General features: G+C 37.3%; 1 protein-coding gene across 1 annotated transcript in view; it reads left to right on the top strand.

Moving 5' to 3' along the window:
• The window catches only part of LOC115811338 (cadherin-12-like), an 89,891-nt gene that overhangs the window by 35,013 nt on the left and 39,873 nt on the right, over positions 1-15,005 (top strand). Inside the window, exon 2 of the mRNA XM_030773495.1 lies at positions 5,088-5,543. Coding sequence (XP_030629355.1) covers positions 5,295-5,543 — 249 coding nt within the window. The 5' untranslated portion in view covers positions 5,088-5,294. The remainder of the gene's footprint in view (positions 1-5,087; positions 5,544-15,005) is intronic.

The raw sequence follows: 15,005 nt of genomic DNA, 5'->3' as shown, positions 1-15,005 counted from the left end.
TAAATGTACAGATGTGTCTGGAGTACTAAGATTCTGTTGATTCTTAGACAGTCCTAACAGCTAACAGACATGAATGTGACTACGTTCACTTTAGAAACCGAGCTTAGAGGAAGTGAATTAAGATAAATAAATAAATAGATAGATAAATAAATAAATAAATAAATAAATAATAAAGACCTAAATAATAGAACAGTGATGGAGAACCAGAGCAATTCCTTGAATGGACTGAATATGATCGTGAAAACTTTATAATCTGGCCAGATTAAGACTGAAGTAACTGGTGAGATCTGCATTTTTACAGGCATGACACTGTTTGAATGAGTTTAATTCCACATCCGTGGCCAAGAAAGGTTAGCCTCAGTACTGCCGAGGTAACCCCTCACAAGATGGCTTCAGCAAATATGATCTGTCTGGTCTCCGTAGCAACAAGCTCTCGTTTTCATCATTCTCATTTGGAGTTTATCACGATGGAAATGTTTGGCTTTTTTTTTTGGGGGGGGGGGGGGGGGGGTTGAGCTGTAATATATAAATCTAACTGAACTAGCATCACTTCAAAACTAGACACTTGAAAAAATAAACCAAAACAAGTGAAAAGATAATAATCACATACAGTCTGTATTGCTGATCAGTGTTACAGAAATCTTCTCCTATGATATCATAGCTTGGATTCAACAAACATGAGTATCACAGTTTGGCTAAATTGTGCACGTTTCCCACTGGTTTTGAGTGTGTAGAAAAGTTGTTAAATGAAACAGAGTATGTTATATTAAACATTATATCTTAATTAAAAATACATTAAAATAATCTTAAACATCCAATCTGATCCAGATTACCAAAGTACTTCAATAAAGCAATGCACGTACATGATTTTTTAGCTCATACTCAAACGCAAATATACACCCAGTGCTCCTCTCTGACATAACCTGAAAAGGCATTCAGAGGGCCCAGCATGCCTTTTTGCAATTAAACCTGAATCAGGCTTTTTCTTTGATATTGCCTGGCACTTTCAAAGAGGAACACTTCAGTCGAGGTTCTCTGGGGAGCAGAAGTCAACTCAGCTTCCTGTTGAAGCTTTCCTGGGTAGGGGTATCAAGTTCCTGGCAGCGTTTATTAGTGCTGGTTTGTCTCGGTCTCTTTGGGCCACTCTGAGTGTGCCAGCAGCTCCAGAGCTATTGTGGGTATTGGAAGATTTCGAGTGGGGTTGCACAATCTGTGCCTGAATATTATCAAGGTTAGTGCTGCTCTCTGGCAGGAAGGGCTCAGCAAAGGGCTGTTTAAAAAGCACACATGACCTGTAGATACAAAGCCTGTGGCCAGTCCCTCAGGCAATGGACAAACAGGAGGAATGAAAAGCAGCGGGGCATATCTGAGCAATATTAGTTATCACCTGAATGAATTTACAGGTTTGCAGATTGCAGCATTTATGGGAAGAGAAGCTCAGAGTTGGGAAGCTAATATGAAATTGATCAAAGAAGTATTGCTACCGGGCTCTGTCTAAGAAACACAAGGTCTAACTGCACATTGAGGAACAAAAATATGCATTATTATAATGTAAAAAGAATGTGTCTGTAACTAAGCAGAGAAGATTTAATATAATGTGCGGCACTTTTATGTGCAAATTATCTTCTTGTACCGTACCTCTACATTGCACAACAAACATCTCTAAACTACGAGTCTCCACTGTGAAGCAAGAAGGCAAACATAGCTATATAAGAAAGCTTTTCACTAGGCCAGATTCCCAGTGGTATATGCCAGTACTGCTTTTGCTGAATTCATGCTTTTATGATTTTTTTTTTTTTTTTTTTTTTTAATAGAGAGAGTGCGATTCATTGTCTCCCACATCCACTTGTTTATTGCCCATTGTACTTAAATAAAGTCATATTTCAGTGTTTATTGTGTATATAACACATTTTTGTATTTTTGTTTTGAGGAGAACAATCAGCTACGCCTCTTATTAAAGGAAACTGAATGATGGTGAAGGCAGTCGGACAAGTAATGGCTTCTATTCATCACTCTGTTTTCAAGAAGGTTAGGTGCAGTAGGGAAAATGGGGCTGCCTGATTAAATCATGATGTTGCCATGGTCACCAAGGAATCTTCCATACTTCTTTTGGAGATGTTACTATAAGGACCTTAGTCACTTAATACCCAGATAGAATCAATTAATTCTTTAATTGTGCTCTAGATTCTGTAATGGTTAATGACTGAAAATGCAGCTAGATGAATTCAAAGTGTCGTATTCTTCTAGTGAAAGTGAGTTTTAAAAGTCTGATACAATGTGATAATGAATTTTTTGTTCTCCTAAGTCATTAGGTTACAGGGGTTGGGATAGTAATAATAATGATTTTCTCCCTGGACTTTCTGCACTAGGGTAGTTTTTTGTTTAGCTGCTTAATACTAAGTAAAGAAAATGGACATATGCATTACACAGGGGACATGTTACTTATTATTTCTGTTACTGATTAAATTATTTTATTCAAAATCTAAAATAAATATTGAAATTAAAATTTATAATTCAGGGCAAAGAAATGAAGTGGCATGGTATAACTGCCACTACAATACAGACAAAATAAAGACAAACAAGTGAATATGGTATGGCCTGGGTGACAAATCAACTAAATAAAACAACATGGTTTTGTAGTCTCACCACTTTATTCTCACCACTGCCTCAGAGTGGGCAGGGATCAGAAAGAGATTTTCTTCTGTTTACAAAATATAATACTGGAAAATACACCACGTATTTGAAAATAAAATCACCAACACCACCAATAAGAACAACAACAACAACAATAACACAGAAAATAAGAAAACAGTAGTTAATATCTGTTTAATGTAAAATAAACCCATGAAATCACAAGCATCTAAAGATTAGCTCCTGACATTTCTGCCTCTGGGAATGCAGAACAAAACTGTTGAGAACAGATTTACTGTTGTGTCTATCACTGGTCTTCTTGCCAGCCCAAATTCTCTCTCTCATGCTGGCATCGAACGTTGGGGTGCCAATGCAGAAGAACATAAATGAAAGATCTTATGATCACACTAGCCTCTTAAGTTACAACACCTTATTCAGTCATTGCAGAATTGGACTACAACAGGCATCTACATTCATATATGAGATGAATTGGTTTAATAAGCACAAACAATCAAGCAAACAACAAAACTAGGCTAATCTTAATAATTGTTCTCTAATGTGTGTGTCACTGCTTTGCTGAGCAGGAAAAGCTAAAGTTATGGTCCTAGTCTGGAGTCAAGGTGAGGAGCTGTGTGATGAGGTGCACCAATGAAGTGTAGCTGTATATCAGAGAGATTTTTGACACCCTCCCTGGTAACCACAAACTCCACAACATATGTGGGTGTGTTACTGTCCTTCTGTGTTCATGGTGGTAAGAACTATGCTTGAAGCCACTGCGAAAATGCCATAGTGCTGATTAAATTTTCCTTGAAATGCTCATGATACAAGAATGAATGTAAACATGTTATGTAACATTCCATGATCTAAACAATATAATTCGCTTTCCATTGCAACTCAACATGGCGATCCCTGCTTAATACTCTAAGGTCTGAATGAATAGTGTTGCCTTTGCTTTCAAACATTACAAATCCCTTTGTGTGGTTTTGGCTACCTTGATGTTAATATGTCAAGTACATTGTTTGTCTGTGTCAAACCTGTTAAGCAAACAAACAAACAAACAAAAAATAAAGAAAAAATACCTTAACAAGCAACAGGCATTACTGATGTGAAAGGCACACATTAGTTTTATGATTAGCATGTTGTTAGTGCTCTAAGTACTTCCTTAGTTGCTTTCACTGACACTTCGCAAGCACAAAATGCATGTCGGCCAAGTTTTCCAATAAATCCATAGTTAATATAATATTTAGTACATTTCTAATCCTTGTTTTATGTTGTCTTTTGTTTTCTTTCCTTTGGCAATTAATGGTCTTCTTCTTCAAGTAGTCTTGTGCTTGAGTAAAACCTCTTCATTTTTCAATGTGAGACTCCTATAGTAGCTATACGATTCTGAGGGAAAAAAACAAACAAAAAAAAAAACATTGAATTTGTATCTAGCATTCATGTGATTTTTTGGGGGGTTTTTTTGCGGTGTGTTACAATATTTTGATGGATGATAGATTAACATTAAATCAGAATAGAGTGAGACAAGTTTAACTCCTGGATACAACATTAACCTTATTACTTACATTTGAATAATTAAAAACCTCTGAAAAGTGTAGATTAAAAAAAAAATCAGTTGAATTACTATTGAATTGGCAGATCCAGTCCCTTTAATTAAGTCTCTTCTGATAAAAATGATGCATGTACTATCACTGAAGTATTTTTAGTGAGGTTCTGTGAAATTCCTTTTGGAATCCCCTGAAAAATTTGGTTGTGCGGAATGCAACTGCCTTTTGAGACATGAGACATTCTTAAACAGAATGTGTCATGCTATGACTCATGTTTAAGCACTGGAGTACTAGCCCTGATTTAAAGGAAAACCTGTCATCATTCTGTAACAGTGAAAATGAGAATTTCCTTGCCATAGGATGTGTGTTATACAATGATTAACAACGGAGAGCATACATTAACCTTTTTCTTTTTAATTATTATTATTTCAAGGAGAGTTGTCCATTTATCTTATATTCATTAAAAAAAAAAAATTGTTCTGCTGTTACATTTTATGGACGCTGCTAAGTGTGAAGAAATAGTTATGCTTTTTAGTACCATTCCTTGCTTCGATTCTGCATCTTTTGCCTTTCCAGGCTGCTTTGAAGTTTTTCACGTAACACGATTGTGGTTTTGTGTAACATTGAAAGTGAAGTGAATAGTAATTGAGGAACCTTAGTCATGACAAATCGGTTACATTGTTAAATACATCAGTAACATACACCAGTTACCGTTACATTGTTTCATCCTTCACTGATACCCTTAAATGCAGCATACATTATATTGTCTTCTTTTTTTCCGTAAATATCTGCCTGTGTCTGCATTGTTCTGTCTTTAGAAGCTTTGTATGAGCCAACCAATTTAACTTACAATGCTGACCTAAAAACATAGAATTAAAATTAAGATTCTCTCTTTCTTTCTTTTTTAAGGGATGACTTCAGTACCTGGTTGACTAGGCTTTGTATAAGGTGAGAGGAGCGCAGGATCACCAGGCGGAGGGCGCCTCCTCACCTGTTGATTCTTTCCCCTCCATTTGCCTCACGTTCCTGATCCCTGCGCACACGGACCATCTCTCACCATCTCACGGTTTTCATCTCTGGGCTTCACTGTGAGGACGGCGACGTCACAGACTGCCAATGCTGAGGAGGAACTGTCTTCTGCTGTTCCTGTGCTTCCTGTTTGAAGAGAGCTTCTTTTCTCCCCTCCACTCACCACCACAGCCACAGAGCAGGCTAAGTAAGGAGCGGGACTGGGGCCTGGCAAGGCCGTCTTCAGCAGTGCACAATGGGCGGTCTGGGTTCCAGAGGGTTAAGAGGGGCTGGGTTTGGAACCAATTCTTTGTGCTGGAGGAGTACATGGGCTCTGATCCCCAGTATGTGGGCAAGGTAAGTGCTTTGGCTGGGATTACTGATGATCTAAACAGCTCTCAGTGAAGCAAATGAATGGCACCATCACAGCACTGATAAAAGACAAAAATAATCTGGGCTACAGGTGGGTTTGTTTTGTCATGCCGAAGAAAAAAAAAACCCAACAACCAAACAAAAAAACTCCTGGTTAAATCTTAGCTCGGCGGTCACGGTTGATTGCACGAACAGAGGCAATATTTGTAAGTAAGAATGAAAGCAAAGAAGACAGAGTGAGATACAGAGGGAGTCAGAACAAGAGAGAAACTATAGAGAAACATCAACAAATAATGAGTGCACCAGAACAGAAAAGGCACAGAGAGCAAACTGTAGACGCATGAAAGTAAAAAAGGGTAAGAGAAACAGAGGGAAACAAATAAATGAACAGGGATAATGCCATCCATTTTCAATCACTTAAAATCATCTACTGTGGTCTTTCTGACAGTCAAATAGCTCATCTCCTGGCTCTAAACGCAGCTTGTTTTAGTCTTATATCTGGCAACTTTGTGAAATGTCAAGTTTTTATGTTCTTTTTTTTTTTATGGCATTAATAGTCTAGAAGTATAAAGAGTAAAATCAATACTTGTTTCTGGACTCCTGCCAGAGTATCCATATCGATCCTCATTATCATAGGAGCATTACAGAGCTTGCTTAGGGTGAATACAAAGATGTCCTTGTTGAAGTGCAGATCATACCAAAGGCCATCAGAAGCCCCTAAATAACCTTCTGTTTCAGGGATGGGAAAAGTGTTGACATTAATGAAAGACAGAAAGGTACCGTCATGCTGGCAGATCAACGGACCCCGATACATCAGTTCTTCATCTCTCTCTGTCGGTGTTTCTTCCCTTTCTCTTTCTGCCCTCTTAGTTTGTTTTTCTTTCTTTTTCTCCTCCTCTTACTTGCTCAGTCACTACATCACCCCTAACCATAATATTTCTCAAACACAGCTCAAGGCTTTTTCTTAAGTAAGACTCTGAGGCGGTTTAGGAGCTAAAGTTGTAATTTGGAGCCTGTGGCTTACTCAGGGATAATAGTTCCTTTGACTTATCTGCCCCAGCGCCACTGCAATCAGCCTTGACGCATGCCACTGTTTGTGGCCAGCTCCTTGCCAGAGACGGCAGGGGAGGGGTAAAGTGTCTGCTTCTTTCCCCCCTTAAATCATTTAATCTGGAGCTTCAGCAACTGCTCTAATATAATTGACTGATTCTCTGCCATATGAAAGGCATTTGGAGATGAAATCTCTGAGCTCTGCTTAAGACACTCTTTATAGGGAAAGGTAGTGCGGGTGAAGAGAGGGGAGGGGGCTGGCGTGTGTGTGGAAGATTAGGAGTTTTGTAGCATTTACTGACACACTAAGACAAATCTTGCGACTTTTTGCGGTTTCTCTGTGGTGTTGTAGTTGATGCAAATGGTTGTGGAAGGTATCCGTCTCTATTTTTCGTTGTTATTGCTGTGGAAATGAGAGCACTGGGCTCTCATTGTGTGTGTGGCTAATTTATCATAGCTTAATGGGAACATTGCAATTCACTCACACTAAAACACAAACACAGGGCACCGGTCATTAATTCCAATAATGATGTAACTGACAGGGCAAATAATGTCATTTTTCTAAATGTTTTGTTTGTGCATGAATGTGCCACTAAATGAGCACATGGGTTATGGAATGGAGAGAGCACCGCAGGAATGTATGAGAACGATATGCACACTGTAGTAGTCTTATGAGACTACGGGTTCTTAACTTCATGTTGACAGAATCGTTGCAAGTGTACCTCCAATGTTAATACCTGTAACATAGGTCCTGACAATTAAAACAAAGAAAGCCAATTATGTAAATAACATAGACATGTTTACATATATTCCCAACATATTACGAGTATTATCGGACTGCACTGATATAATGTAATAATACAAGTATTAAATCTCCATAAGGACATTGTTATATTCTGGTGTACTAGTGAACAGTTTTCAGATGTGATCTAAAGCAAATATATTGTATTTTAGGCAGGTCATCGCCTAAGCTGAACTTTCCTCACATTGAACTATTAGAATAAGCTGTCTCTGGATGATTAATGCTTAAGATCAAGAAGATCCATAGTTTGGGGCTGTTGTCTCTCTCTCTCTCTCTCTCTCTCTCTCTCTCTTGCTCTGTCTCTATCTCTTTTTCTCTCTCTCTGTCTCTCTAACATCTGGGATAGAGGTAAAAGAAAATAAATGACTCATCTACGGAGAAGCAGTTTCTGAGTGATGGTTATTGGAGTTTCATGCTCTTGAGTAACCTTACTTTCATGGCTGTGCCGTAGCAAAATAATTACAAGTTACATGACCTTTCTGCCATTTTATGTTGAGATTTTATTTTCATGCTGGTGAAAGATACTTTTTTTTTCTTGTCTCTTAACTCTTTCCTGTGCCTACACTCTTGGATACCCGATACCTGACATATTTGAGATTTTGTTTTTCATTTAAATATAGACGATATGCCATGCACTCGTGGCAAGTAATGTCTTTAGTGGGGGTTTTTTCCCCCTAATGTATTCACTTAATTTGTGAACGTGTTTATTATGAGAGGGGCATCTAAACAGGCAAAACGAACGTGATAATGTGAACCAAAAACAATAATGGGCTACTCCAGGCCAAAATACATCTTTAATATATATTTATTAATATGTTTTAGACTGTCCCTCTGTTTCATCCGTAGCTCAATATGTACTGGGCTGAATGGGGATTCAGTCATCTAATGTGTCTCTTTTCCTAATGTACTTCCCCCAAGAAATAGTATAAAAGTAATTTCAGAAATGATGAGACAAACATGAGCTTAAACCCTTCAAGTGTATCCCAAAATTTATTACAAATCCATTCAACAGCCAATTCATCCAAAACAGCAAGTAGCCTATATTCGACTTCACCGTTAGCACTTTGAAATAGACATTGCGATCAATTTGCAAAGTTCTCCAAGCTTTTTACAGATTAATGCTTGATTGTAAATTATAGTGTGTTTTTATTGCAAGCCATTAAGTTGTTAGCTTGCTTGCCAAACAGCACTACTATCTGCCAGTCATTGAGTCACTAGACATTATGGAAGAACTAACTTGTGACGAAATGTGTTAAGTACTCCAGTACCCCTTATTGCCTAATGACATTCATGTCCTTTATTCCAAAGACTGACAAAATACAGAAGGGGGAATGTAAATGACAGACTTCAATCCTAGATTACAGAGACAACAGAAAACAGTGAACTTAAATCAATAAGTTTAATAAAAGGTATTTTAGTGAACTAAATGGACATTGTATTCTGTCTGTTTTGTTCACTAAAGTGCTTAGTGAACTAAACAGACAGTGTGAAAACGAACAGTAAAAAAATCACTTTCTCACATAATCAACCCTCATTTTTTTTCATGAAATGAGAAAATGAGGATAGGATCTGAATTCAGTAAAGGGAGAATTTCTTGTTCCTCTCATTGGTCCTAGACTAACTTCTGTCTATTTTGGATTAATGAATGCACACCTTGCAACATTTGTTTACTTCTTTCTGACACAGTGAGAAAGGAAAACTGCTCAGTAGGCAGTTTTTTTTTTCTTGTCAGGGTGTCAAAGGAATGTAAAACACAAAATATATATTTTTAAAAAGGGGAGGGAGGCGGGTTACTTGAACTACTTTTGAACTACTTTTGGCAATAAGCAAATTTTTCACATTTGTCAGACTGATCCTGAAAGGTTCGACCTGAATTGAACACATGGTAGTTCATTTGATGCAATGATGTTTTTTATAGGACAGAAATTCTATTCTGTCACGAACTAGAATTTCAGTTTTCTTGACATTAGACATGACCTGATTATTTCATCAGAGGTGAATGCAAACAATGAATTTAATAAATGAACACAAACACAAAAACTGGAAAAAAAAAAAAAAAAAAGGAAGCTATTTATAAAAACATAACAAACACCAGCTGGAAGGGTTTTTCATATTCATTTATGTACGCTGTGGGCAAGAGGCCACCAAACACTCCCATACAGCATTGGAAAAACTTTACGACACATCAGCAATTTAACATTTGTTACAGAGAAATAAAAGCCCACGGGGCCTTTAGGAATAATGCAACAAAGCGACACTTTCCTCAATTAAATCATGTGCTACTGTCTTCTGAGCTGAGCTATGGCCATGAGTAGGCACAGCTGCAGTCTTCGTCTCTATTGTATATCAAAGCTCTCGTTCTCATTCACCCAGTCAGGCCTCTAAATCACCATAAAAATAACCACTTCCCACAAAGAATTTACAGATTATAACTTGAGTGCAGATGATTAAACTTTTCCACCAAAAATGTTCCCGTGAAATAGATCATATTTTATTTGGATGTCAAAAAATATCATTTCAAAATTTCTAAAGTATGAGGATCAGCGATTTTAGTGCGCCACAAACAATATCAACATTTGACAGAAATTAAGCTCTTCCTTTGCTTGGCTTTTTGTTTCATTCTCAAAGCAGTTTGTAACCTAACAGATGATGAAGTAGTAGATACTTTTTGGTTCATTTAAAAAGAGCAATGGTGTTGAGGCCACATTCTTTACCCTGTTGGGTATGCATCTCTCTCTCTCTCTCTCTCTCTCTCTCTCTCTCTCCCTTTGGGAATAAAAATAGCTCATATCGTAAAGGTCGCTCATTTGAATATGAGTCAATAAAACACTCTTGCTGGAAAGGGCAGCCATTCCCCTTTCAACAGCTTGTTTATGTGACCACTGCCTAGCTGACAGGTGAATGAGTCTCTCTCTCTCTTTCTCTCTCTCTCTCTCTCTCTCTCTCTCTCTCTCTCTCTCTCTCTCTCTCTCTCTCTCTTTCTCTTTCTCTCTCTTTCTCCCTACCCTTTCCTCTTATTGATGACACTTCCATCCCTCATCCCCTCAACTGTCCACTGAAATTTATGACTTGCCCAAGGTTTGCAATCTGAGCTCACATGGAAGGGTCTAATCATTAGCCTCTCAAATCTTTTTCAACAAGACTTATGAATCCATAGATCAACACCCCTACAATGAACAACCAAGTAAGAAAGATTTAAGATTTTGAACAGGGACAAAAAAAAAAAAAAAATCCTGATTTATGGTAATGAAATTGTCCATGTCATTGTAAATGGAAAACTGTAAGTATGGTAACAACCAGCTTTTTAGCCCCTAATAAGGCTTGTAAATATTTTAAAAATATTGCTTTGGAAATTGCTTTATCACTCATAATTTGTGATATTATAGCATTCTATGACCTCCATGAGAGTGAAACAAAACGGGTCATCGACTCATATAATTCAGTCATGGACTTCATGGGTCTCTGCCCTTCCCCAAATCTAGTATGCACTCAATCTCTCTGTTGACCTATGCACTAATCAAGGTTACCAGGCGTAAAGACCCTGCAAAATAAACCCCAATTACTCTCTCAGGGTGTTCACAGAGCATGTCTAAAGCATTAAGTGTGTTGCCGAGAGTCAGTTGAACTACAGTCCCCTTCCTGTGAGCTCTGACCGGCAGTTTTAGGATGCTTCTCACTGTCGTTTTAGCATTGTGCAGTGATCCTTAAAGAAAAGATGCCAGCATGAAGCTTTATATCATGCTGCCAGCACCAGAGACATGACTACCAAATCCACGACTAACAAGAGACATGACTACCAAATCCACGACTAACAATATATATATATATATATATATATATATATATATATATATACACACACACACCGTATATATATATCTTCATCTGTTTTAGTGTGACAATTAAAAGAAATGAATGACTGACCTGTATTTGATGTCTCTCATAAATATATGTTCAGTATACTTGGTACAATCTTTCTCTGTATTGTGGTACAATAATACTGAAATAATAATACTAATCTGGACTTGATTTAAAATGAGAACTAAACAGCTATTAAGAACACAAGGAGCACAAACACAAGAAAAAGACCCTGAGTCCTTTTTTTTCTTTGTTTTTCCAAGTTTGTCTCATAAACTGACAATTACAGTGTTTGTACATTTAGTATGAGACATTCATACTCTCAGGAATATGCAATGAAATGATTAAAGACAATATTACAATAAAATGTAGTAGTGTCAGTGTAAGAGCTAAAATAAATAAATAAATAAATAAAATAAACAATCATGCTGCAGTAATTTCATTCCTCTCTAGTGTGCTGAGCTCCAAAAACTTGATGCCAAAGCAATTTGCGGCTGCAGATGTTACGTAATTTGTAAGGATTACTCAACCTGAAATTATGCATTGGAGTTGCCAGTTATCCAGTCACCCATTATAACATGTTTAGGGAAACTGAAGACATTTACAATTGTAATGTATGTTGATGAAGAATGTGTTTGTATGCCATGGTTAAAAGAACATCTAAAATGGAAGATAATGATGTCATTCATCTGCTCTGCCAATATAATACCTTTGGAAAGTTTTGTTTTTTTTTTTCCAATCCACTTTAATAATGAAATTTCTGCTTGAATCGTTCAGGCAGCATATTTCAAAAATGTTAATATCCCAATCACTATCACTTAGTGGCCTTTTCAACACTTTTATATGAGAATTCAGATAAAGATGGATAATGTGTGGCTAAAAGAACAGCAATTCTCTTAGGTTTGTCCTTCTTATCCTGATGGTTAATAAAGGGACTATCAGTGTATCTCAGGAAGTAGCTGAAAAAAAGAACAAAAAATATAATTTGATGAACACGCGATGAAATGATGATACTGACAAGCTCTATTGCTTTAACATAAATTGCATCTTGTCATAGACTTATTGATAATATAGATATATGAGTGTTGTAAATATGTAAAGCAACGACAATGTGTTAACAGTTGAGATAGAACCAAGCAGTCATCAGTAAAGTTACTGATCAGCTGTTTAGTGTGTGTGTGGCGTACTGACTGAGAATTTGTCCTTTTAAGTAACATTTTTTTTTTTTTTTATTTCAAATTTCATTAAACAAAAGTTTATGCTACAGTTTATGTGACAACTTGATAGTGTTTTGAAACTGTAAAAAGACTCCAAAGGTTCAAAAGTGAAATTCAATTTCCTAAGATTCACTCCTATCATTTTGGACAAATTCTTGATATACTACTCTGTCAGATTTCATTTTCAGTTTATCAGGTACATTTGTCAAAACTTGTGTGGATGTGCTGTCTTGCCCCTCTGCTATGGTGGACTTATTTATGTTGTCGTAGCTTTGACATATAGTATGTTATGTTGCACCAGTGGCAGGTACGACGAAACAACTGTAAATCGACTATGATTTGACCAGTGGCAGATAAACAGGAGACTGTTGCCATCTGTTCAAAGTAAGCAACATGTCCAAAAGCATATAAAGACCCATTCACACACACACACACACACACACACACACACACACACACACACACACACATTTCAGCAGTAAACAATCAGACAATCCCCTCCAGTACTCCAGTACTTGCAGAAAAATGTACACAAAGCAAAGATATACAGACCAAGATGCTGTTGCATTAAAATACTTAAACATACACACCCACACATAGACACAGTTCAAAAGATCAGCTTATAAAATAATATGTACAACAAAGCAAAGCTGCTTCGGTAAACTAGAAAAATCCAAACGCAGTCTCTCCAGAGCCACTTCTGATGTGTATATTCTCCCACTTACGCATCCTGACATAATCACATAAAACGCAGACAGAGAGAGAGAGAGAGAGAGAGAGAGAGAGAGAGAGAGAGAGAGAGAGAGATTCTGCGCATAGCTTGTACACAATGCAGCACACACACAAACACACATGATATAATTTCCTCTGATCTTCTCAGCAGGTCAAAACAGTTCAGAGAGCATTCATTCTCTGAAAGTTTGATTACATTAGGGCCAGTTACCTGGACAGTATAAATTCTGCTCTTACTTCAGAAATTAATGTAAAAATAATACTGAGGACACATGACAGAGCTGTTTTCAGGAAAGAAAATAATCTCTCGCACTCTCATCTTTCTCCCATTCCTTCACTCTTTATCCTTCATCCTAACAGCCTGATTTCCTTCAGGACTATTAAAAAGAGAAAAGTACTTTAATACCCTTGAGACCCTGATTGTGCAAACACAAAAAAGACTGTGCAGCAAGAAAAGTAATTTTTATTAAAAAAAAAAAAAAGAGGGAGAGAATCTGAACTAATGATAATGAGGGTTTTTATTATTCTCGTTCCGCATTACGGCCCTGCCGAGTCCACAGGCGGTGCAGCAGCCCGTTAATTGCACCCATTGTATTTTACAGGCACTCTCAAACACCTGTTTGGTCTCCTGCAATGCGCCACACAAATAGATCCTCTGAAAGGAAAGTTTGATCTTACACAATTTAAACGGCAACATTTTCCAAAACAGTCAGGCTACAAATGTGAACACTTATCAGCACCCCTGCATTTTTCTGTAGCAGCAAAACAGTAATGGGCGTCCCAGTCTTCATCCCAACTTAATTTAGCAGACAGTCAACACATAAAAGCCATGGCTCAGTGCATATGATTTTGCTCTTGCTCCTCTCTCTCTCTCCCTCTCTCTCTCTCTCTCCCTCTCTCTCTCTCTCCCTCTCTCTCTTTCTCTATTTTGCTTTTTTGCTTTCTCTTCACTCTTTATTCTCTCTCTCAAGCATCTTGGTCTCCTTGATCTACCAGCATTATTGAATTTGCATAATAATTATTTGATTACGTCTAATTTTCTGGAACGAAATAACTGTCAAACACCACCTGAGTTGTCAGTTGTTATTGTTGCATGTGGCGAAATCAGTCCTGCCGTGCATAAGTTCAGCTGATATACCTACATTCAAAACAGTGACTTTCATATTAACAGTATCCCACTGTTAACATTGGAGTGAGGGGGGGGGGGGGGGGCAAAAAAGTTTTAACTCCTCCTGCAGGCAGATGCAATTTCTCTTGTAGTCTGTAGGTCCCATGTGAATTAGCCACCACATTAAAAAAAAGAGTTCTCTAGTGTTCCTCCCCCCTTTAATGAATCCCTTTATGTAATTGATTACTATTGTTATACTAATGGAATTTTTAATTAGTATCGCACAACCTTTCTGTCACCAGTTAATGAGTGAATGTGCCATATTTCACTCCTCTTTTTTCTTTCTTTAATTGTACAGATATGAAATGATTTACCAGTCTGATAACTGTATGCATATTTCCAGGCATTGATAGGCCTAACAGATAGAATTCTTTATGCAGCCTGAGGTCACACGATATTATCTAGACAAAAATAATACGAATTTCATTTCACACCAAAACGAGAGAGAAAAGTGATAAAAGCTTGTGAGGCTGGCAGAATAGTGAGAGTGTAAATCTGCAGATTATCAATAATTTCAATAAAGTGGGAAAAATAAAGTACATCTCATTGTTATATTGTCACCAATGATACACTTGTTAAGGAATGAGTTTCACTACATTTCTAGTTTTAAAAAAGAAAAA

Source organism: Chanos chanos, chromosome 5 (genome assembly GCF_902362185.1).
Source record: "Chanos chanos chromosome 5, fChaCha1.1, whole genome shotgun sequence".
Lineage (NCBI taxonomy): Eukaryota > Metazoa > Chordata > Actinopteri > Gonorynchiformes > Chanidae > Chanos > Chanos chanos.
Note: the sequence above shows the minus strand (reverse complement) of the source record. Positions and strands in the feature narration are given on the sequence as shown.